The sequence below is a fragment of the Suncus etruscus genome, chromosome 5 (assembly GCF_024139225.1).
Source record: "Suncus etruscus isolate mSunEtr1 chromosome 5, mSunEtr1.pri.cur, whole genome shotgun sequence".
In the NCBI taxonomy this organism is placed as follows: domain Eukaryota; kingdom Metazoa; phylum Chordata; class Mammalia; order Eulipotyphla; family Soricidae; genus Suncus; species Suncus etruscus.
The window spans coordinates 151,889,102-151,914,457 of NC_064852.1; the positions used below are offsets into that span (position 1 = coordinate 151,889,102).

Consider the following 25,356-nt stretch of genomic DNA (forward strand, 5'->3'; position numbering starts at 1 on the left):
TCTCCTCTGGGCTTGACAACTCTTCCTCAGAGCACTCTGACTTGCCTCCTCACTGCACAGCCCTGGGGTTCTCTGGGGTGAGGAAAAAGGGAGTGAGAGGAAGCTCTGGGCACAGAACTCTGTGCCCAGGAAAATCATGGCTTCACAGGCTTCTCATGGTAATTGTCCTGTTGTGAAGGAGATGGGCCCAAGGAAGCATTCAGGGGCTTGTAAAGCTCTGGCGCTCTGCTGGCAGTGACCCTAATGCCAAAAGCCACTTCCGGTGGCACCACCACCAGGCATGTGTGGGCACCACAGAAAGGTGTGGAACCCTGGGAAGCACCACAGCCATCATCTGTGTGGAGCCTGTGCCCAGGTGAGCTCAGGGCCAAGCATCAGCAAGAAAGGGGTTCGAGTTCCAGGCTGTACCCTGATGTGTGACACCTGGGGGGCCCTACATCTGGGTGTGTGACAACCCATGGTCACTGACAATGAGGGGAACAGGAGGGTTCAAATCATTGTATGGGGTGCCCCAGGTTGCCCCTCCTATTCGTGCTCTCACTTCAGAATTGACATGGCAGTACCTGCTGGAGGGCACAGTGGAGACCTTCAGAGAAGGGACTGCCAAATATTCAAGAGCTCCATGACTTGGCTGCTGAGTCACAGGTACACTGAAATGGGCTTTGAGGGAAGTTATGTCATGAAAGCTGCCCCCCCCCCCACTGGACTTCCCTACTACCTCTGGCCATGTAACAAGCTCACCCTTCCTCACAGAAAAACCCAGCTAATGTTATGTCTGGGCCTACTTGTCCTGAGCATGACTTGCTGTCTCTCCATCTGTTCAACCATTCTTTCATCCATCAACCCGCCCACACATCCATCTGTCATTCAATCCATCCATACCACACATCCATCCACCCATCCGTCTGGCCCTCCATCTTTCTGTCCATCCAGACTGTTGTGTTCCCAACACTTCTGTCTACCAGACATGCCCTTTGAGTCCAGCCTCTATGGAGAGTCACATTGGGCCCTCTGGGCTGCAGATTACCTTTAGGCAGTGCCTATCTGCATCGTAGGGTGCCCTCTTGGCCTGCTCCAGGTCTCCTTCTGATGGAGCCTTGCTTGCCTGCTTTCCTGCAGCCCTGTTCACCCAGCCCCTCTTTCCTCCACTGCTGCTTCATGCCTCTGTGTCTTTCACAAAAGCTGGTTCTACTCCCTGGATGTACTACCTTGGCCATCTATTCACGAGCCTACCTGATTCATTTCATTGGAAAATTTTTTTAGCAGAGCACATATTTTATTAGACCTATAAAGTCACAATAAATGTAGGGCTACTGAATAAAAAGGGGTGGTGATGGAAGGTGGCACAGTGGTTAGGGCACATGCCTGGAGAGCTTCTGACATGGTTTCAATTCCTGGCACCACTGGAACAGCCCCAGAGGTCTTCAGAAGTAACAGCATGACCCGGGTATCTCCAGCACTGTGGGGCTCAAGCAGAATCAGATCCTGATGCCCTGAGACTCCTGGGAAGCATTTGGGAGTCTCCATCACAAAAGAACGAAAGAAAAAGCCATGAATGGGCATGAAAGCCATGCCTACAGGTTGAATCTTGGCACCCTGTGATTCCCAAGCACTGTGGAGGAATGTGGTGAGCATTGAATGCTTCTGGGAATGGCCAGTGGGCCCTCTGAGCACTTCTGGGGAGCCCCTACCACAAGTAAGTGGGAGGGGAGGCTGGATGAGAGGTGAGAGAGTCAGGTATGTGCAAGAGGTATGTGCAAGAGAGTCAGCTAAAGCTGCCAGGCCACTTAGAAATCAATGGCTGCATAACGGAGAACACTGTGGAGATTTCTGAATGGGTGTTGATAATCAACATTCTTTAGGAGATTGATGTGGGGTATATTCTGCAAGATAGACTGGGGAAGTGGAATGCTATAATGAAAAAAACATCCAAGGGGAAAAACTATGATTTTTATGAGAAGTAATATAGATGGTCATGGCACTGCCATTGTCCCAGTTAACATGTGGAACCCTGGTCCTTTAGACTAGCCATCACAATTCCCAGGAGTCTCTGTCAACTTTGTCTAACTGAATAATTTATATCCTTTACCTGAAAAAGTTGAGACATGTAATAATATGATAAAGGAGAAGAGTTCCCACCCCCCAGAGGCAATCACAGAGAACCTACCCTGCCCAGTCGTTTTCTTATGCATTTTTCTTTTGTGGTGGAGCCTATGAAGCAAATGTAGATTTTATATTCTCCTTTCCTGGAAAATACCACGGCACTGACTAAAAACTTAAACATCTCCTAGTAGCTTATTTTTTAAATATGTCACACATTTCTTCTTTCCTTCAAAGTGAACATTTTGGCAATTACTTTTCTAATATTATAAATGGATTGTAATGAATATATCTGCATCAGAATCCTCATTTTAACTTCATTTGTTTCTTGAGAGCTGATGATTAGTTGAGTTACCACATTAACATTTATAATAGTTGATGTTTTTTATAAAATCAAATTGCTTCTGGAAAAGAAAAAGAAATTCTGTTGGGGTCTGGAATGATAGAACAGTGGGTAGGGGATTTGCCTTGCAATTGGTTGACCCAGGTTTGATTCCTGGCATCCAATATGGTCCTCCGAGTGATATCCAGGAGTGATATCTGAATGCAGAGCCAGGAGTAAAACCTGAGCACTGTCAGCTGTGGCCCCAAAAGAAAAATAAAAACCATTAATATACATGGCAATACTCAAGAATCACTCCTGGCCATGATTAGGGGACCATATGTAGGTAGGAATTGAGCCCAGGTCATCTACATGCAAGACAGATGCCTAAACTCTTGTACAATGTCTCTGACCCTCCTTCTTATTGAGAATGGACCTGCCTGATGGTGTGGGGCCATCTCAGGGCTACACTGTAGGTGCTGAGTTGGGGCCTATGGGTGCGGGTATATTCTCTGCCATTTGAGCCATGCCCTCAGGCCCTACATTTCTTCTCAGTAAACTTTTCCATATATGTAATGTGTTCCCTACATTACAGGTTAGTACTTGAAACATTATAATTCAAAGTTTGGTCAACACAGGGCATTATTCCTTTGCTTCCCAAGTCAACTATTAAAATTTTTTGTCATTGTTTTTTAAGTTTGTTTTTGTTTCTGGGTGGCTTGGGTATGAATAGAGGGTCTTATACAAGCAAAGCATGCTGTCTACCACTGAGCCTATTTAAATCTTTTAGTTGTGATGGTGGCAAAGGATGCTCTTTTTATAAAGTTATGTATACACATGAATTATGTATCTCATGTTTATTATGGGGAGAATAATAAGAATTGCATTTTATTTGATGAAATTGATAAATGAGGGGCCAGAGAGATAGCATGGAGGTAAGCCGTTTGCCTTTCATGCAGAAGGTCATCAGTTTGATTCCAGCTTCCCATATGGTCCCCCATGCCTGCCAGGAGTAATTTCTGAGCATGGAGCCAGGAGTTTCCCCTGAGCACTGCTGGGTGTGACCCAAAAACCACACACAAAAAAAAAAGCAAAACAAAAAATTTGGGGCCGGCAAGGTGGCCCTAGAGGTAAGGTGTCTGCCTTGCAAGCGCTAGCCAAGGAAGGACCGATATTCGATCCCCTGGCGTCCCATATGGGCCCCCCAAGCCAGGGGCAATTTCTGAGCACTTAGCCAGGAGTACCCTGAGCATCAAACGGGTGTGGCCTGACAAAACAAAAACAACAAAAAACAACAACTAAAAATGGGACTACATGGTGTGGGGGATAAAATTAGGGTCAGGTATGTGCAAGGCAAGCACTGTAAGCTCTCCTGAGCCTCTCAATTCTTACCTAGTTAGTTTGCATTTTTGACACATCTATCATCTCCCTTAAGTTTATGAAAGATCTGATAACATAAATTTATTTATTTAGTTTGGTTTGGGGGCTACACCCAGCAGTGCTCAGGAATTATTCCTGGCTTTGCACTCAGAAATCACGCTTGACAGGAGGTTTAGGGTACCATATGGGATTCTGGGGCTCAAACCCAGGTCAGCCGCATGCAAAGCAAATGTCCTTCCTGCTGTGCTATTGCTCTGGCCCCACAACATTCATTTTAAAGAAACAGTTTATTATTTCCTATGCTTTTCCCTAAACTCATTTTCTTTTCTTTTTTCTTTTCTTGTCTTTTCTTTTCTTTTCTTTCCTCCCTCCCTCCCTCCCTCCCTCCCTCCCTCCCTCCCTTCCCTCCCTTCCTCCCTCCCTCCCTCCCTCCCTCCCTCCCTCCCTCCCTCCCTTCCTTCCTTCCTTCCTTCCTTCCTTCCTTCCTTCCTTCCTTCCTTCCTTCCTTCCTTCCTTCCTTCCTTCCTTCCTCCCTCCCTCCCTCCCTCCCTCCTTCCCTTCCCTCCCTCCCTCCCTCCCTCCCTCCCTCCCTCTCTTTCTTTCTTTGTTTTTGGGGGCACACTTGGTGGCGCTCAGGGGTTACTCCTGGCTCTGCGGCTCAGAAGTCACTCCTGGCAGGCTCGGAGGACCATATGAAATGCCCGGGATTCAAACCACCATCCGTCCTGATTGGCTACATGCAAGGCAAATGCCCTACCGCTGTGCTATCTCTCTGGCTCCCCTTAAACTCATTTTCACCTAGTTTTATTTGGTGGCTAAAAATCTCCCTGGGCCTTGGAACTGTGCCCTCTGGAAAGATGTTATAGTGTCATAGCAAATACAGGTCCTGATGAACTGGAGGGAGGCACTTCAGTTGAAAGTTGTGGAACTGGGCAATGGTGCTCTCGGTTTACCAGATAAGGAAGTTACCAGATAAGGAAGTTCACAGAGCAAGGGCTCTATGAAGCCTGTCATTGCTGACTATATTGGATTTGCTTCCATCAAACAAAAGTCTCTTAGCTTGAACTGCCCATTTCTGGGGACAAGAGCTCATAAATGAACAATTCCAGCCTCTGTATTCAGCTTCACAGGATGAGAAGCACATCTTTCAACATTCATCTCTCAATGGGTCTTTACTTCTTCCGATCTGCTCTCAAGTTCACTCTGTTGGGTGGTGTAGGGCCCTGTGTGGTGGCAAATGGGACAGTGCAGCTGAGCATGCTCTATTATTCCCTGGAAAATCATTTTCTTCTTCCTTTGTTTGCTTAGGCAAGAAACTGCTGTTGGACGTCCAGCACTTTTAGTGACTCTATTTTGGAACATGTACAAGGGCAGTTTATAACTTTTCATTTCGGCAAAGGTTTTCCGGCTAGGGCTTTCTGGAATTGTTTGAGTCCATGTCCCATCCCCTCCTGCCGAGATTTACTGTTGTTAGCAACCTCCGGGGTGGTGCAAGGGCCAGATGACCTCTGAAGCCCTGCCAGGTGTCACCCCTCTTGTGTGGCTTCTGCAAGCTAAAACTCTGGGTTTAGTAGAGTTAATTTCTCCCGGCTTCAGAAACCCTCCCTAAGAAGATGAGCTGGTTAACACCCAAGGTCGTGTCAACACATAAGACTAAGGTCATGTCAACACACAGACCTAACTACTCCCTAAACCTAGTCCGCTGTGCAACGCTTGGAGTGTGGAAAAGGAACATTGTGTTCACTTGTGAGACACTGACCCCTTCCAGGTGCACTCTAAAGCAAATGGAGTTTGCCTTTTTGCTTTTTAAACTATTTTTTCCCCTCCTGATCCTCAACTGTAACTCTCATTAGAAAACTGAGTTTGAAATTGGGGATGTAAGGAATTCCACACAGACCCTCTGGGTCCATTAAGACCTCAGACTTCCAAGGGTCCTAAAACAAAACTTCCTTTCACAAATGTAGATGGAGTTTAAGAGAAAGATTTTTATAAGTCTCATCTAAGTTTTATCCTAAATACTAATGCCATTGGCTTATCCAGAAAATGTAGTAGTAAATTCAAAGGTAAAATAGAAACAACAGACCAATTGCCCTTGTCATTGCTGTGTGTTATGGTTGTGGTTTGCATTGGGCAACACAAGGAAAGATCTGCCAGGGCACATCCTGGATCTGGATGCCTGATTTCGTTTGAAAGGTGGCATTTTAGTGCCCTCAATGATTCCCAGCCTTTTGTTGCCAACCTGGTGGCTGGGTTATTCTAAGAGACAAATTGTGTGTCCTGAACCTAGGAGTTCACCCATGTTGTGGTAATGGCAGTAGAGAGATTATTAAAACACATGGATTCAGTCCCAACTCACAGCTCTCATTGCTGACCATTCCCAGATAAATGTTAGACAGCCCCGGAGGCAACATGAAACTCAGCAAGAAGCAGACACAAAGGCTAAAGAACAAGATGATGTGAGAATCTAAATATGGCCAGGCATATCCATCAGGCTGTCCTACGGCTCCTCTCACACACACCCCCAACCCCGCCCAGCTGCCAGCTCTGCTTCTGGGCATGAGACTCTCTGTTCTGAACTTAGAGAGTCTCTGGGAGCCAGGGTGGAGTCTGTACCAGGAAAGGATGGAGGCTGGGGGTGGTGGTGCATGGTGCTTACTCTGTTCTGTTTCCTCTTACCAAAGCCCCAGCTGCTGTAGGAATGCCTAAGGAGATAACAGGGGATTGGGGCACTTGCCCTCAGGAGTGTCTTGTTCTAAAGAACGCACATCTCCAGAAAGATCTCGAAGGTTCTATAAGTATGAACATGGGTTCTCTATGAGTGTTAAAATCTCATGTATTCATCTGTATCTGTTATAGTCTCACTTTTAGAGCTAAAAACAAATAAGCAAACAAGAACAAAGAGCAAAGAGAATTCATTTTGACCCAAACACAGAAGTGTCCTTTGACTATGTCACAAGCTCAAAGAACTGAAACCTGGTGCCAGGGAACTTTGCTGTGGAGAAGCCAGATCATGCAGCAGGGCTGCATGTGCCAGACTCAAAGAAGCCGAGTGGGATGGCGTGCCTCCGAAACATTTCCTGAGAACCTCGATTTCAGAAAGATTATTCATTATAGTTTTCTCACTTCTCATCAGATGAAGTCAAATTCTGTAAGAACTTCCTTACTTCTGTATGAACTTCCTTGAAATTTTTACTAGCAATGTGGCCAAAGCCGGTCAGAAGTCACCATCTGGCTACTGGGGAGCCTGAGGGCACCTCTGGAGGAGCAGATGGGAAAACCTGTTTGCTAATTGAATCATATTAAATCACTCTTTAATCACAAGCAGACAGGATTTTCCTTATTTGCAAAATAAGGAATAGCAGTCCTCTGGAGGACTGCTAGAGTTTCCTTGTGGAATCTTCCCTTGGGCTGCCTTTTCCTGGGCTCTTCTGATGGATCCTGTGCTGCCTCTGAGGGTGAGTAGGATCTGAGGCCAGTACAGAGCAGCACAAGGGCAAAATTCAAATCTCTTATTGCACCCTGAATTGAACTAGAAAAGCACTATGCTGTGGCTGGCATGCACCTATTCATTGAGCCCTTCAATCCCCCAGAAAGCTTTTCTTGGATCTCCTATTTTCCATTGAGGAGACCTTGGGACTTGCCATCACTACTCTGCAGCTGCCCAGCTTGGGTCCCTGCAGCCCTCAACTGCAGGAGTTTCCCTGGAGGGAGCCTGGGTGGACCAGGCCTCATCCCCCGACATTACTGTGTTCCTCACATGGGGGTGCAGTGCGTGACAGGGGCTGGGAGAGTCCTTTTACCTGTGCAGATCTGTGTGAGCGCCAGCTGTATTGATGACTGTGTAGACTGGCCAGCAGAATATTCTCGTCTGTGTCCACCTGGCCAAACCGCAGTGTCTCCTGAGTGTCATTACAGATCACAAAATGGCTGAAGACCAACTCCTCGACCTCAGGGCACTTGTTCTGAAAGAAAAAGAAGACATGAGCCAACGTGCATCAGATTAATCGCAAGCTGTTTGGCAGCTGTCTGCCCAGTGGCCACTGTTAGAGCGCAGAAAACTCTATGGGAACTGTTGTCATTAGCTCTGGTATACAAATATTCTATACTTCAGGGTGAACACAGAAAACCCCATCAAGAGATCTGCAACGGTCCAAGGGTATGTTTCGATTTAGGCTCCTGCAAAATGAATCAGAGACCTAGAAGAGTTGAGAACAATGAGATCCCTGAAACACTGAACATTTTCCAATGAATTAGCATGCACTGGAGAGAGCAGGTTTGGGAGCAGAGCACTGGCAGATAGAATTACCCAGTTCCTGGCCTTCTCTATGCAACAATCAGGGCCAATCCCCAAAGACATACATTGTACGTATTGTACAGAAAGTAAGGATCATTTAGGTAATATGGTTCCATATCCCCGAAGGAGAAAGAGCAAGAGGGAAAGAGAGAGAGAGAGAGAGAGAGAGAGAGAGAGAGAGAGAGAGAGAGAGAGAGAGAGAGAGAGAGAGAGAGAGAGAATGTGTGTAAAAATCCACTCAAGGAGACATGTATGTAAAACCACAACTTTCCCTCTATTATGAGGTTGAACATATAAAACAGATCAAGTCTAAGAATAGTATAAGCCAAGTTGTCATTTTTCAAGAGGAATCACATGAGTTAAAAACCAGTTGCTAGCAATTGTTTCAACTCATCCATCAACGATGTCACCTATTAAAGCCGCCCAGGCTCAACAAATTAGTAATACATTTCTGTGATGATACCTCATCTGTGTGGTGATATCTCCATTGGCTGCTGTTAAACCAAAACACTGGCCAAGTGATAAGGCATTGTCAGTGGTTATTTATTTATCAGGCTGGCTAGGTGATGGCTTTAAGAAGTCAACAACACACGCCCTAATAAATAGGCCTTTGGTAAACATATAGCTTTAAGTACATGATAAACTGGGTACAGAAAATATATAAAATATATATATAAAAAAATTGGCCAATCTGTAGTAACAGCACATGAGTTACATGGATGCTTTTCTAGTCGGCCTGCATTTCCCAGATGTGGGTGTAAATAATGTCACGATGCCATAGTCTGTCATATTCCATTTGTGGGATGAGGAAAAATATAGGAGGCCACCACTCATGCCTATAGTTGTTTTCACTGAAACTTGAAACCCAAGAGGCCCAAGGACAAAAATTCTAGGAGCCCTGTGCATGCAAAGGACAGGAGAGAGGGTCGGAACTGCCATCACATCCTGCAGGTCCAGGTGGTGAAGTTATGCTCTGGGTTGTCAGGGATGGGGATGAAGGCCCTGAAATGTCTTATTTTTCCAGACTGTTGCTCTATCAGCCATCTAGTCTTCTGAATATCTCTGCCAGTCACACTGAGATAAGAACAGTTGCAGCCAACACTCATATGGTGTGGCCCACTGTCAATCTTTCTAAGCTGAGGTCCCAAAGCCCAAATGTCCCATTGGACTGTCCCCAGTCATCCCAAGCCACTCCTAGCCGGTTCTTCTGGCCCTTTGGCACCCCCCGACCCCCCGCCCCAAACACTCTTTCACTGACTGACTTCTCCATGAAGCTCAGGTGCCAAGTTTCAGGCCACTTCCTCAAAGCAGCATTCCAAGGTCATCCAGATCCGTATTTTATGCTCATAGGATATTCTTTCTCTAGCCCTTCTTCCCAGCACTGACTCCACGTTAGGATCCCACAATCACCTGTGTGACCAGTACTATCCTCATCATGAACTCTTTGCTGCCCAGAGTACACAAGCCTGTCTGTTAGCCAAGGCTTGGCTAATGGTGATGTGTCTGGTAAGTTCTATCAGCACAGAAAACAAATATATACAAATCTGTTTGATGTTCAAATGACACATGAAATATTATGTTCACTGTATAGGAATTAGAAAATACAGAAATCATGTGTATTTTTCCCCAACTCTCTAATTTTATATTTGGAGGTAACTGCTATGAATACATATTTATATTTGGGGGGGGTTGGGCCACACCTAGCTTTGTTCATGGTTTACTCCTGGCTCTGCATTCCTGGTGGGCTCAGAAAGACCATATGTGGGGCCAGGGATCCAACCTGGGCCAGCCAAGTACAAGGCCTTGCTTATTGTATGCTCTCCCAATAAATATTCTACTATAAATATTTTGATTAATTTTCTTCCAAAATATTTTTTCTTTCCTGTACCCTTACTGTTCTTATCTGCTCCTCATTTAGCCTCTGCATATACATTCATTTATCCAAACCTATGGTCAAACTAATATCACAGGATCTAAATCATTCAGATGAAATATTTCCAGATTTCATCATATAATTACATCACTGCTCTCCTGTAAACACTTTTTACTCCTTTCAGATCCAAAAAGACAAATATGACGAAAGGGCTAAGATTCCAAACTCCCACTTAGAGATTCAAAATTCAGTTTTCACACTGAATTGGGATCCCTCTGTGAGTAATGCAGAGGTTAAGTTACCAGGTGGAGCTCGATTAGAAACAAACAAACCAATCAAATTACTTTCCTCATCTCTGAAAACTGACCTTTAATACATCTAAGGGTGGGGACGAAATGTAAATGGAAAAGCACAAGGGGGTTGTTTACATTTTTCTAAGGAATACTCAAAGTCCTCAGAGGACAGTTTCTAGAGTGTTCCTTCATCTGTGGAGTTCATTACAACTATAAGTTGAAACATTTATGGGAATGCCTTAAATTCTGGTATCTTGTAAAAGAAAAGTTCCTACACATTTTATGTGATATCATACTGGCGGAGTCTCAGAATACTCAGATTTGAAATGAAAAACAACTTCTTCCTATTGAAACTTTGTGTTAGAATGCTATAAAGTTTTGCACTTAACAGAGACATCATTTTTATGTAAGGAAAGATATCTGGGAAGAACCTTAGTTTTTAAATCAAAATCCTCCTGAAGAGCATTGGGGTCAAGGCAAAGAAAGAAAAATTGAACCTGAACTGAATTCAGGTTCTTAATCTGGTTTCACAAGACATTCATCATTTATGAGAAAGAAACCTACAGCTGGAGAAACTTGATACTGAGGAAGGCTTCTGTTCATCTTGATCTTGTGACCTATAAGTGAAAGGCCAAATTGTTTAATGCTTCAACTGTCTGGTCCTTCCATGCCAGGGACAAATGACTTGCTTGGGATATGAGTCTGATGGGAAGTACATGGCTACTCCCATGGCCTATCCTAATTGATTACATTTCTGTTTCTCCTTGGTGACAATTTCGCTGCAGAGCAGTTGCCTGCCTATTCCTGGGAAAACAAAAATTCCCTCGTTAGTGGATAAAGCTGATTCAGAACATCTTAGAAAACAATGAACCTAATAACCCTTGGTAAGCCCATTTCAATGTCAAAAGTCCTGTGATTTCAAAGTGGTATGATTTCTGTATTTACTTTAGAATAGAGGGCTAGATGCCTACCACATTAAAACTTGGTGGCAAGTACCCTTGACATGAGAGGAAACGAGAAAATTACAGCAACAATTACAGAAGTATATCCTCTTGTGGCTCATGTTAGCATTGCCAAATCCCTGTATAAATCAGAACCAACTATTCATAGAATGTACCTATCAGCAATATGCTATGTGACATATGGCTCTACTTAATGAAATATAGCATTCCATTAAAAAAAGAATATTCCTTCAAGGCACTGTATTAGCTAGTCAGTCATTCACACTCTGATGTGGCTTAAAACATTTCAGTATTTATGCACTGTATTGTATTTATGTGTATATCTGTAGCTAAGAGAATGCTTTGACCTAGGGAGGAAACTGATAGTTCTGAGAGACATTTTTGCAGTAGTTGCCACACGCGAGTCCTTTTTATATATTGACCTGATACCGGGACGAAAATATCCTAGGTTTAGATGCCCTGTCAATGACTCTTTTATATTTTCTGGTTTGTTTTTTATTAAATGCATTGTTCAAAATATGACAAAAAACAGAAATTGGAGCCACAAAGGTTTTTTTCACATTCGCTATTTGAACCAGCTGCAAAGATTTAGATCACACTAGCTCTTATTTTACGCATGTCCTTTGCAACAAGAAAACCATGGAATGCCCTTAAAAAAGAATTTCAAAATATGAAACAGATGTGTTATCTTCTTTCCCTTTGCTATTGTAGTGCCATGTTAGGTAATTAATTCCTTAGTCTTGTATAGGTCTTCATGCATATAAAGAAAATAGTTGATTCCCATAAAAATTGTTGAGTTTGAGAACTAAGTCCCCCAGCCCCACACCCCAACCTCCCCTGTCCCCACATGAGGTCAGTGAGGAATAAAGGATTGTTTCTCATGGGGAGTCAGCTCTAGTACAAGTGTATGATACATACACAAAATGTGGGGAAATGGCTCAGTCTTAACAGCTACACAAAATTTATGAAAACATCCTACTCCTCTGAAAATCAGTAATAGAAGCAGAGGTGTTATGCTCTTGAATCATTATGGACCTTATTGTATTTGTTCTTAAATCACTGAGCACAGTACTCTATTGTGCCTTGGCAATATTTTCCTAGTAGCAGAGATATATGCATCTCCCATATTAACTAGCTTATTCAGCAGCAGAGACTTTCTCGGCATAGACTTCATCATATTTTGGATATGGCTAATTTCTGAATAGTGAGAAAAGTAAAAAGTCATCTCACTCATTTTAAGGGCATGAGAAAAAATAAAAGATAGTATGGAAATAATATCCAGAGAAAATAGAGGGCCAGGAGGACCAAACCATGGTAGAAGCTTGTCACAAAGAGTGGGGGAGTCCAAGTAGGGTAGAGAAGGGACCACCATGACAATGAGAGTTGGAAATGATCACTTTGGACAAGAAATGTGTGCTGGAAGGGGATAAAGTTATATGCATGGTACACCTTAATTAATAAGAGTGCAAACCGTAGTGTCAAAAGGAAAAAAATAGGAAAAGAGAGAAGAGAGAGGAAAAGAGAGAAGTAAAATGCCTGCTCTAGAGGCAGTTAGGGAGGAGAAAGTGGGAGTGAAACTGGGGACATTGGTGTGAGAAATGTGCACTGGTGAAGGGTAGTATACACTGACTAAAATTTAATAATAAATAATTTCATAATCACTGTGCATAAATAATTAATTTTAAAAAAGTTAAGAGCTTTTGATTAGAACAATGATGCCCTGGTAAGTGCTTTCTCTGAATGAATCTGCAAGGCAGCTGCTGGCAAGCTCTGTGGTTCTCCCCCATTGCTACCTGTCGCTTCCTCTGTCTGCAGGACATGATCCTCACTATCTTTTTTTCTGCTGTGGATACCTGGGCCATCTGAGACAGAGCTAAGCTGAAAGCTTGGCACCATCGAGCCATAACACTTGGAAAAAATGTCTGGGAATAGGTTCCTTTCCACACAGATGTGGTACATTAGTTACAAAAATGTGGGTATGATCTACGACGCATGCACAGAGAACCCATATTCCCCAAGTCTTTCAAAATAGCATGCTGGCCCTGGCTACAACAAGGACAGCCCATTGCAGTTTGGGTGCCCGTCAAATGCTTTACTCTCTCCCGTTTGGGTCTGCCCTGAACTTCTTCAGAGGAATGATAAGAGACTGCCCAGCCCACGAACACACAATGGCCAACAGTTGTGCTCAAGAATGTGCTTACTTGCTGCCAAGCTTGGATGGCCGTGTTGAGGGAATGGACCGCATGCTGCCCAATATTTAGGAACAGGGAGTCAACGGTGACCGTCGTGTCCAGCACCTCTTCTCCCACGTTGCCAGACCAGGCCACCTGGCCTGAGACGCCGAAGGGCAGGATCACGCTCTGCATGGTCACGTTCCGATACTCAAGAAGTTTACAGTCCATTTGGGCTGAGAACCGAAGCTTCTGGCAGACACGGCTGTGATTCCACTGCTGAAAGTTCCCGTGAGGGTCTTTGAGGGAAACTATCAGGTATTCGAGTTCGGATGGCAGGTTCTTATCGGAAATAAAAGGCTGCAGGTATTGTGGTCGAGCTGTTGAGAAATAAATAAAAAGAGTAAGAAACAAACAAACAAAAAAACCCAACAAAACAGTAGCTGAGCTGAGCCCATACTTTATGGAAAGAAAAAAAGGTATTTCCATTGTTCACTTGGGGTTACTAAGCTCAATGCTTGCTATCAAATGACTTCCAAATTCTCTTAAAGGAAAACAACATCAACAACAAAATAAATTATCTCGAAGGTAATGCACTATTTTGATTATCACATGACACTGCAAAACAAACTTTTGGGTTCAATCAGGGCACTATTCGTTTCTCCTTTGTTCAAAGGTTACATTCATTTCCAGAGACAAACACTAGGGGGCTAAAAAGAGGGGCTAATCTGTGTTAGCCCTGGGTAACCCTCCTTTATTCCCCACCAATAGTCCCCTAAGCCCTGTCACTGAGCCAGGAGTAAGCCCCAAGCATTGCTCGGTGTGACTCTCCCACCTTTCAACAGTCATAATTAAAATGGTAAAACCTGAAACGTCATAATTTCCTTGAAAATTTTCATGAGGAAGAATGCATAATAACTTCAGACACTCAATAACCTTGATGAGGGGTGGGGCCATCAGAAAGAGGCTCTGGTGAGTGAGACAACATGGCTACTGAGGATGGAACATCACCGATGCTCACATGCAGTGCTCACCAACCTTTCTTCACTTGTGCATATGAATCTAAAGCCCCCTGAGCTAATGCACAAAACAGAAATTCCTCCAAGACATTTCACTTCCTGAAAAGAAATCCACTGAGTAAAAAAGGATGTACCACATTAAAATAAAAAAAAAACCCTCAAAATAAACAAGCCTAGAAAAAAAATAAATAAATAAAACCTCAAAGCAAAATGGTAAATACCAAGGGGTATTCTTTTTTTTGGGGGGGGGGGGGAGGTCATACTCAGCTGTGCTCAGTGCTTACTCCTGAAAATGTGCACAGGGAAGACTCCTGGTGGGCCAACAGGACCTTATGGAATGCTGGGGATAGAACCTGGCTTGGCTACACGAACGGCAAGTGCCACTCTGCTGGACTGAGACTGTTCCATTCTGAAGCTTTACGTTACCTGTGCCTAGTTGGTCGAGGTGATGACAAAGATGGAGCTCAAGGTAAGCAAACTGCAAGGCGACACAGAGAGAGGGGACAAACCATGGCGTGAAGCAGGAGTCAACCCTAGTGCAGGCAGCCAAGGCTGTGGGTGTTATTAGTTGGTCGCAAGTGCTCTGAGAGCCAGATTCACTAGCAGAGCTGCGGGGAGGAAATAATAAAAGTTCAGTAATTACAATCTCCCAAAATTCTGTAAGTGCAGTACACTCTATAAGGGTTTTTGAAGCTGGTTCCCATCGTCTGAGAGTCAATCTGTGCTCATCTAATCTTGTATGTTTTACTCATACCATAAACATTTCTTATAAAAATGGTTTGTCTGGATTATTTTCAGTGAATTATGAGCAGAGAAGTCTCAAAAGTTTCCTTGAACCCCAGGCCATGTTGACCTTCTTTCTAACCCACACTTCCTTCCACATTTCCCACAACTTACCCTCCTCATAGTTTACGACTAACACAATTCCTCAAGTGATGCTGCTGCCCAAACACCCACTTTCCAGATCACCATCAGTGCTTCACCTGTTTTACTTCTCCAAATCATCTGTGTCCACAGATATAAACAGTCAACATGCAACTGAAGATTGTCCTATGTGATAGAAGCATTAGGGTCCTGAGGACAATGACCCAGCTGTCTTCACTTGCATGGTATCTATCAACATCTTCAATGTACACAATGGGATAAGGTGAAAAGTGAGGGCAAGAGCTGGAAGGAAGATAAGAATTTGCCATCTGGTTGCCTCACTTCCATGGAAACTACCAGAAGCACAGGAACTGCGCTTGGGGAAAGGTTGGAAGGTATAATCTTCACAGTGCTTCCTGGCTGCTTGCTGTCCTTCTCCCTGTTTCCCATCTGCTGACATATATTGCCTTAGAAACTATGGTATGTATATACAATGGAATACTACACAGCTATAAGGAAAGATAAAGGAATGCAATTTGCCTAACCACCATACTATCTCACAGCTCCTGTGCAAATTATTTTTTTACTATTTGTTTTTTGGTTTTTGGGTCTTACACAGCAGCGCTCAGGAGTGACTCCTGGATGCGCTCAGAAGTCACTCCTGGCAGGCTCGGGGGACCATATGGGATGCCAGGATTTGAACCAGGGTTAGTCCTGTGTTCGCTGCATGCAAGGCAAATGCCTTAGCGCTGTGCTATCACTCTGGCCCTGGGAATTTTTTTAATAAACTTCCTTCCTTCTTCCTTCCTTCCTTCCTTCCTTCCTTCCTTCCTTCCTTCCTTCCTTCCTTCCTTCCTTCCTCCCTCCCTCCCTCCCTCCCTCCCTCCCTCCCTCCCTCCTTCCTTCCTTCCTTCCTTCCTTCCTTCCTTCCTTCCTTCCTTCCTTCCTTCCTTCCTTCCTTCCTTCCTTCCTTCCTTCCTTCCCTCCCTCCCTCCCCCCCCCTCTTCTTTTCTTTTCTTTTCTTTTTGTGGCTTTTGGGTCACACCCGGCAGTGCTCAGGGGTTATTCCTGGCTCCATGCTCCGAAATTGCTCCTGGCACGAATGGGGGACCATATGGGATGCTGGGATTCGAACCAATGACCTTCTGCAGGAAAGGCAAATGCCTTACCTCCATGCTATCTCTTCGGCCCCTTTTATAAACTTTCTAATTGATAAAGAGAACTTATTTGGGCTTTACTATTTAGTCAATAGTGTAAAGATACATTCAAGATGTGATAAAAGATAAATAGCTTAAAAGGACAGGCTCACAATTTGAAGCTCACCACAAAGAATGGTGAACACTGTTAGGGAAATAATTAGACTAACAACTAGCATGACAATGTTAAAGAATGAGAGAAGTAGAATGCCTGTCGTGATACAGGCAGGAGTGGGGGATGAGAGGGGGCCTTGGTGGTGGGAAGGTTGCACTGGTGACTGAAACCCAACAACAATCATGCTTGTAATCATGGTGCTTAAATAAAAATTAAAAAAAAAAAAGATACTCAGGCCAGGATTTAATTATCTTCTTTCCAGAAGACACCTGAAGGTTAGGTTTTTTGTTGTTGTTGTTGTTATTGTTTTTGGATCATACCCAGTGACACTCAGGAGGGGTTACTCCTAGATCTGCACTCAGAAATTTCTCCTGGCAGGTTGGGGGACCATATGAAATGCTGGGGATTGAAACTAGGATTGAAACTGTCCTGGGTCAACTGCATGCATAACAAATGCCCTATCACTGTGCTATCTATCACTCTGATCACTGAAGGTCAGTTCTAACCTTTTTTTTTTTTTTTTTTTTTTTTTTTTTGGTTTTTGGGTCACACCTGGTGGTGCTCAGGGGTTACTCCTCACTCTACACTCAGAAATAGCTCCTGGAAGGCTCAGGGGACCATATGAGATGCCGGGATTTGAACCACTGTCCTTATGCATGCAAGGCAAACACCTTACCTCCATGCTATTCTCTGGTCCCAGTTCTAACCTATTTTAAGTTAGAAATTACTCTCTCTCAAATGCACACTTACAAAAACAATTACCAATCACTTGCCTTAATTTAATTTTCATATGCTCAAGAAGAAAACTAAAGATGATGAAATATAATTGTCATCATATGTCAAGTCTAAATTAAAGATAATGTGCCTGTACATAAACCTGTCTGGGATAGACAGCACAAGGCCTACAAGAGTGAATCTCTAGTCTTGGTGCTCACCAAATAATGTGCCTATTTACATTCAGGTTCTGCCATTTAGTTGCCCTACAATCTGGGAGTCTTATGGAAGCTGGAGGAAAGATCTCTACATCTCTACATCTCTCTCTCTCTCTCTCTCTCTCTCTCTCTCTCTCTCTCTCTCTCTCTCTCTCTCTCTCTCTCTCTCTCTTTTCGTTTTTGGGTCACACCTGGCAAGGTGCAGGGGTTACTCCTGGCTCTATGCTCAGAAATCGCTCCTGGCAGGTTCAGGGGACCATATGGGATGCCGGGATTCGAACCACTGTTCTTCTTCATGAAAGGCAAACACCTTACCTCCTACGGCCCCTCTACATTTCTCTCTTTTAAGATTAAGGTGCATAGGACTGATTTTTGTGTGTGTGCCTCACTGGGGATTCTCAGCCAACCAGGCTGGTGATATAGTGAAGTGGCCTCAGGAAGTGGTGCTGTTCAGGCCACATGATGCTGGGGATATCTGGTCATGTGTGTGTGTTGGGGGGGCCAGGTTTAACTAGTCAGTGCTTAGGGGACCATAAGCACTTAGGGGACATGAGCCAAACACATGCTAATCATGTAGCCTAACCACCATACTATCTCACAGCTCCCGTGGGAATTATTATTATTTTTTTATTGTTTGTTTTTGGTTTTTGCATCACAGCCAGCAGCGCTCAGGAGTTACTCCTGGCTCTGCACTCAGAAATAATTCCTGAAGGGAGGGACTTCAGAGCATAAAAGCCGGCTATCCTTTGCAAAAGCTGGCTCCCTGTGTGTGACACCAGGCGGGGAAAATCCGCGAAAGTACACCGGCCCAGTGGGGCTCAGCTGTGAAAGACTGTGAGTGTGACCTGTCTATGTCTGTCTACTGTCCTCTTGCGTGAAACTCTTGCGAGTGGGGCAAAAAGAGCCTCCAGAAACCTCGCTCGCCCAGACGCCATTTTCAGGGAGGGACTTCAGAGCATAAAAACCGGCTATCCTTTGCAAAAGCTGGCTCCCTGTGTGTGACACCAGGCGGGGAAAATCCGCGAAAGTACACCGGCCCAGTGGGGCTCAGCTGTGAAAGACTGTGAGTGTGACCTGTCTATGTCTGTCTACTGTCCTCTTGCGTGAAACTCTTGCGAGTGGGGCAAAAAGAGCCTCCAGAAACCTCGCTCGCCCAGACGCCATTTTCAGGGAGGGACTTCAGAGCATAAAAACCGGCTATCCTTTGCAAAAGCTGGCTCCCTGTGTGTGACACCAGGCGGGGAAAATCCGCGAAAGTACACCGGCCCAGTGGGGCTCAGCTGTGAAAGACTGTGAGTGTGACCTGTCTATGTCTGTCTACTGTCCTCTTGCGTGAAACTCTTGCGAGTGGGGCAAAAAGAGCCTCCAGAAACCTCGCTCGCCCAGACGCCATTTTCAGGGAGGGACTTCAGAGCATAAAAACCGGCTATCCTTTGCAAAAGCTGGCTCCCTGTGTGTGACACCAGGCGGGGAAAATCCGCGAAAGTACACCGGCCCAGTGGGGCTCAGCTGTGAAAGACTGTGAGTGTGACCTGTCTATGTCTGTCTACTGTCCTCTTGCGTGAAACTCTTGCGAGTGGGGCAAAAAGAGCCTCCAGAAACCTCGCTCGCCCAGACGCCATTTTCAGGGAGGGACTTCAGAGCATAAAAACCGGCTATCCTTTGCAAAAGCTGGCTCCCTGTGTGTGACACCAGGCGGGGAAAATCCGCGAAAGTACACCGGCCCAGTGGGGCTCAGCTGTGAAAGACTGTGAGTGTGACCTGTCTATGTCTGTCTACTGTCCTCTTGCGTGAAACTCTTGCGAGTGGGGCAAAAAGAGCCTCCAGAAACCTCGCTCGCCCAGACGCCATTTTCAGGGAGGGACTTCAGAGCATAAAAACCGGCTATCCTTTGCAAAAGCTGGCTCCCTGTGTGTGACACCAGGCGGGGAAAATCCGCGAAAGTACACCGGCCCAGTGGGGCTCAGCTGTGAAAGACTGTGAGTGTGACCTGTCTATGTCTGTCTACTGTCCTCTTGCGTGAAACTCTTGCGAGTGGGGCAAAAAGAGCCTCCAGAAACCTCGCTCGCCCAGACGCCATTTTCAGGGAGGGACTTCAGAGCATAAAAACCGGCTATCCTTTGCAAAAGCTGGCTCCCTGTGTGTGACACCAGGCGGGGAAAATCCGCGAAAGTACACCGGCCCAGTGGGGCTCAGCTGTGAAAGACTGTGAGTGTGACCTGTCTATGTCTGTCTACTGTCCTCTTGGTGAAACTCTTGCGAGTGGGGCAAAAAGAGGCTCAGAGGAGCACGGCCGCTCCGCTTCGCTACGCGGCCGTGCACTCTTTCTAAGGAAAGAACTCCATTGCAACAAGAAGGAAAAATCACACTAAGAACGGCGCTATATCACAGAAGCAAACATTTCTCTCTGGACTGTCTTCTCTGTTACATGCTCGGGCCTAAGATTTGACCCAGTGTGAGGCTTCATCCACGGAGGACTCCCCTCCCTTAGAGGCAAGTCAGCCCATCCAGAAAGGGAGGAGCCAGAGGAGTGTGCTGCCTACATCATATAGACAATGAATACCACTACAACACGTAGAAAAACCCACAATACAAATGTGACAATGGGGAAACAGCGCAGGCCAGCATCAGACATAGAGAATGAAGATGACAATTCTGAGGACCAGATAATGACTGAACAACTAATCAACCTCTCAGATAAGGACTTTAGACTAGCAATATGGAAGGTGCTCAACAGACTCCAAGAAACCATGGATCGAGTTGAACAGAACACTAATAAGAACCAAGAAAATATGAAGGCAGAAATGACAAAACTCCAAACTGAAATAACATGTCAACTAACAGGCCTGAAAAACTCAGTAAACGAAGTGAATGACAAAATGGATAAGCTCTGGGACAGGGTATCAGAAGCTGAGAATAGACTTGGTGCTGTGGAAGATGAGATACATAACAATTCCATACAGCAGGAGAGATTGGACAAAAAACTTAAAGCAAATGAGCAGACAATGGAAAAATTAGTCAAAGAATGGGAACAGACGAAAATAGAAGTCTATGATAAGATCAACAGAAACAACTTAAGAATCATTGGAGTCCCAGAGACCCAGGAAGAAAATTTCCAGGAAGAATCAATGGTCAAGAACATCATTAAAGAGAAACTTCCAGAGCTAAAGAATATATGTGATCAAATCCTGCATGCCCGAAGAGTACCAACCAAAAGAGACCCCAGAAAAACCACCCCAAGACACATCCTAGTCACAATGACAAATCCCACAGATAGAGACAGAATTCTGAAAACAGCAAGATCAAAAGGGGAAATCATGTTCAAGCAAGCTTCCCTGAGATTTACAGCAGACCTGTCACCAGAAACGCTCAATGCCAGAAAGCAGTGGTGGGATATTGTGACAAGACTGAATGAAATGAATGCTTCACCCAGAATACTATACCCAGCAAAACTCACTTTCCGGTTTGATGGAAGAATACATGGTTTCACAGACAAAAAACAGCTCAGAAACTTCACAGACACAAAACCAGTCTTAAGAGAAAAACTGAAAGACCTAATCTAAGACAAGACTACCCAAAAGACACACCAAATTTTGAAATAAAGATGGCGTTAAATCCCAGGACAATTCTTTCTCTCAACGTCAATGGACTAAATGCACCAGTTAAGAGACACAGAGTGGCTAAATGGATCAAAAAACTCAATCCAACCTTCTGCTGCCTACAAGAAACGCACCTGAATAGTCAGAACAAACATAGACTCAAAATAAAAGGCTGGAGAAAAGTTATCCAAGCAAACAACACCCATAAAAAAGCTGGAGTGGCCATACTAATATCAGATAATGCAAACTTTATACTCAGGAAGGTTGTAAGGGACAAAGACGGACATTTTATATTAATCAAGGGGTACGTAGAGCAGGAAGAATTCACTCTCCTAAACATATATGCACCGAATGAGGGGCCAGCAAAATATTTAATACAACTGCTGACAAATCTGAAAAATAATATCAACAACAACACAATAATTGTGGGGGACCTAAACACGGCTTTGTCAACACTGGACAGGTCAACCAGACTGAAACCCAACAAGAATATACTAGACCTGAGGAGAGAAATGGAAGAAAGAGGCCTAGTGGATATATATAGGACACTCCATCCCCAGAAACCTGGATACACATTCTTCTCCTATGTACATGGGACATTCTCCAGGATAGACTACATGCTGGCACATAAAACATACCTCCATAAGATCAAGAGGATAGAAATTTTGCAGACTACCTTCGCTGACCACAAGGCTCTGAAATTATTTGTGAACTCCAAAGGGACTCAGAAGAAACACTTTAACACCTGGAAGTTAAACAGCCTCATGCTCAATAACCAGTGGGTCCGAGATGAAATCAAGGAGGAAATAAAAAGGTTCCTGGAAACAAATGACAATAAAGACACAAACTCTCAGAACTTATGGGACACAGCAAAAGCAGTACTGAGAGGAAAATTTATAGCTTTGCAAGCACACATCAGGAAGGAAGAAGGAGCTTACCTGAGTAGCTTAATGACACAGCTAATAGAACTAGAAAATGCTCAACAAAAGGACCCAAGAACAGGAAGACAGAAGGAAATAACAAAGCTGAGAGCAGAAATCAACGAAGTGGAAACTCAAAAAACAATCCGAAAGATCAACGAAAGCAGAAGTTGGTTCTTTGAAAAAATAAACAAGATTGATAGACCACTGGCAAACCTAACAAAGAAAGAGAGAGAGAGAAACTTGATAACTCGTATCAGGAATGAAAAAGGAGAGATCACTACTGATATGACAGAGATTCAAAGGGTAATCAGAAACTACTTTGAAAAACTCTACGCCACTAAAAATGAGAACCTGGAAGAAATGGATAAATTCTTGGACTCTTATAATCTTCCACGGTTGAAGGAAGAGGATGTAGCATATCTAAACACCCCCATCACCATTGATGAAATTAAAACAGTAATCAAATGTCTGCCGAAAAACAAAAGCCCAGGTCCAGATGGATTCACTAATGAATTCTATCAAACTTTCCAAGAGGAACTACTGCCAATCTTGGCAAGACTCTTTCATGAAATTGAACAAACAGAAACACTTCCAAATAGCTTTTATGAAGCCAACATCACCTTGATACCTAAACCAGACAGAGACGCTACCAAAAAAGAAAATTACAGACCAATATCACTGATGAATGCAGATGCAAAGATCCTCAACAAAATCCTGGCAAATAGGATTCAATGCCTCATTAAGAAGATCATCCACTACGATCAAGTAGGTTTCATCCCAGGAATGCAAGGCTGGTTTAACATCCGTAAATCTATCAACATAATACACAACATCAATAACAAGAAAAATAAAAACCACATGATCATATCAATAGATGCAGAGAAAGCATTTGATAAGGTCCAACACCCATTCTTGATCAAAACTCTCAGCAAGATGGGAATGGAGGGAACCTTTCTCAATATAGTGAAGGCCATCTACCACAAGCCAGTGGCAAATATTATCCTCAATGGAGAAAAACTGAAAGCCTTCCCTCTAAATTCTGGCACAAGACAAGGCTGTCCTCTCTCACCACTCCTATTCAACATAGCACTGGAAGTACTTGCTATAGCGATTAGGCAAGAAAAGGATATCAAGGGAATCCAGATAGGAAAGGAAGAAGTCAAGCTCTCACTGTTTGCAGATGACATGATACTCTACTTAGAAAACCCTAAAGACTCTATCAAAAAGCTTCTAGAAACAATAGACTCATATAGCAAGGTGGCAGGCTACAAAATTAACACACAAAAATCAATGGCCTTTCTATACACCAACAGTAATAAAGAAGAAATGGACATTAAGAAAACAACCCCATTCACAATAGTACCACACAAACTCAAATATCTTGGAATCAACTTGACTAAATATGTGAAGGACCTATACAAAGAAAACTATAAAACTCTGCTCCAAGAAATAAGAGAGGACACACGGAAATGGAAACACATACCCTGCTCATGGATTGGCAGGATTAACATCATCAAAATGTCAATACTCCCCAAGGCATTATACAGATTTAATGCCATCCCTCTAAAGATACCCATGACATTCTTCAAAGAAGTGGATCAGACACTTTTGAAATTCATTTGGAACAATAAACACCCTCGAATAGCTAAAGCAATCATTGGGAAAAAGAATATGGGAGGAATTACTTTTCCCAACTTTAAACTGTACTACAAAGCAACAGTTATCAAAACAGCATGGTATTGGAATAAGGATAGGTCCTCAGATCAGTGGAATAGGCTTGAATACTCAGAAAATGTTCCCCAGAGATACAACCATCTAATTTTTGATAAAGGAGCAGGAAATCCTAAATGGAGCAGGGAAAGCCTCTTCAACAAGTGGTGTTGGCACAATTGGATAGCCACTTGCAAAAAATTAAACTTAGACCCCCAGCTAACATCATGTACAAAGGTAAAATCCAAATGGATTAAAGACCTCGATATCAGCCCCAAAACCATAAGATATATAGAACAGCACATAGGCAAAACACTACAGGACATTACAGGCATCTTCAAGGAGGAAACTGCACTCTCCAAGCAAGTGAAAGCAGAGATTAACAGATGGGAATATATTAAGCTGAGAAGCTTCTGCACCTCAAAGGAAATAGTGCCCAGGATACAAGAGCCACCCACTGAGTGGGAGAAACTATTCACCCAATACCCATCAGATAAGGGGCTAATCTCCAACATATACAAGGCACTGACAGAACTTTACAAGAAAAAAACATCTAACCCCATCAAAAAATGGGGAGAAGAAATGAACAGACACTTTGACAAAGAAGAAATACGCATGGCCAAAAGACACATGAAAAAATGTTCCACATCACTAATCATCAGGGAGATGCAAATCAAAACAACGATGAGATACCACCTCACACCCCAGAGAATGGCACACATCACAAAGAATGAGAATAAACAGTGTTGGCGGGGATGTGGAGAGAAAGGAACTCTTATCCACTGCTGGTGGGAATGCTGTCTAGTTCAACCTTTATGGAAAGCGATATGGAGATTCCTCCAAAAACTGGAAATCGAGCTCCCATACGATCCAGCTATACCACTCCTAGGAATATACCCTAGGAACACAAAAATACAATACAAACACCCCTTCCTTACACCTATATTCATTGCAGCTCTATTTACCATAGCAAGACTCTGGAAACAACCAAGATGCCCTTCAACAGATGAATGGCTAAAGAAACTGTGGTACATATACACAATGGAATATTATGCAGCTGTCAGGAGAGATGAAGTCATGAAATTTTCCTATACATGGATGTACATGGAATCTATTATGCTGAGTGAAATAAGTCAGAGAGAGAGAGAAAAACGCAGAATGGTCTCACTCATCTATGGGTTTTAAGAAAAATGAAAGACACCCTTGTAATAATAATTTTCAGACACAAAAGAGAAAAGAGCTGGAAGTTCCAGCTCACCTCAGGAAGCTCACCACAAAGAGTGATGAGTTTAGTTAGAGAAATAACTACATTTTGAACTGTCCTAATATTGAGAATGTATGAGGGAAATGTAGAGCCTGTTTAGGGTACAGGCGGGGGTTGGGTGGGGAGGAGGGTGATTTGGGACTTGGGTGATGGGAATGTTGCACTGGTGATGGGTGGTGTTCCTTTTATGACTGAAACCCAAACACAATCATGTATGTAATCAAGGTGTTTAAATAAAAAAAAAAATTAAAAAAAAAAAAAAAAAAAAGAAATAATTCCTGGCAGGCTCAGGGGATCATATGGGAATGCCAGGATTTGAACCGGGGTCAGTCCTGTGTT

General features: G+C 43.8%; 1 protein-coding gene across 2 annotated transcripts in view; it reads right to left on the bottom strand.

Moving 5' to 3' along the window:
• VPS13B (vacuolar protein sorting 13 homolog B) overlaps positions 1-25,356 on the bottom strand; it is a 724,212-nt gene that overhangs the window by 56,113 nt on the left and 642,743 nt on the right. For both annotated transcript variants that reach the window (XM_049773957.1, XM_049773956.1), the window contains exons 40-42: positions 14,841-15,022; positions 13,426-13,775; positions 7,603-7,764 (exon numbers count right to left, since the gene is read on the bottom strand). In XM_049773957.1, coding sequence (XP_049629914.1) covers positions 7,603-7,764; positions 13,426-13,775; positions 14,841-15,022 — 694 coding nt within the window. The remainder of the gene's footprint in view (positions 1-7,602; positions 7,765-13,425; positions 13,776-14,840; positions 15,023-25,356) is intronic.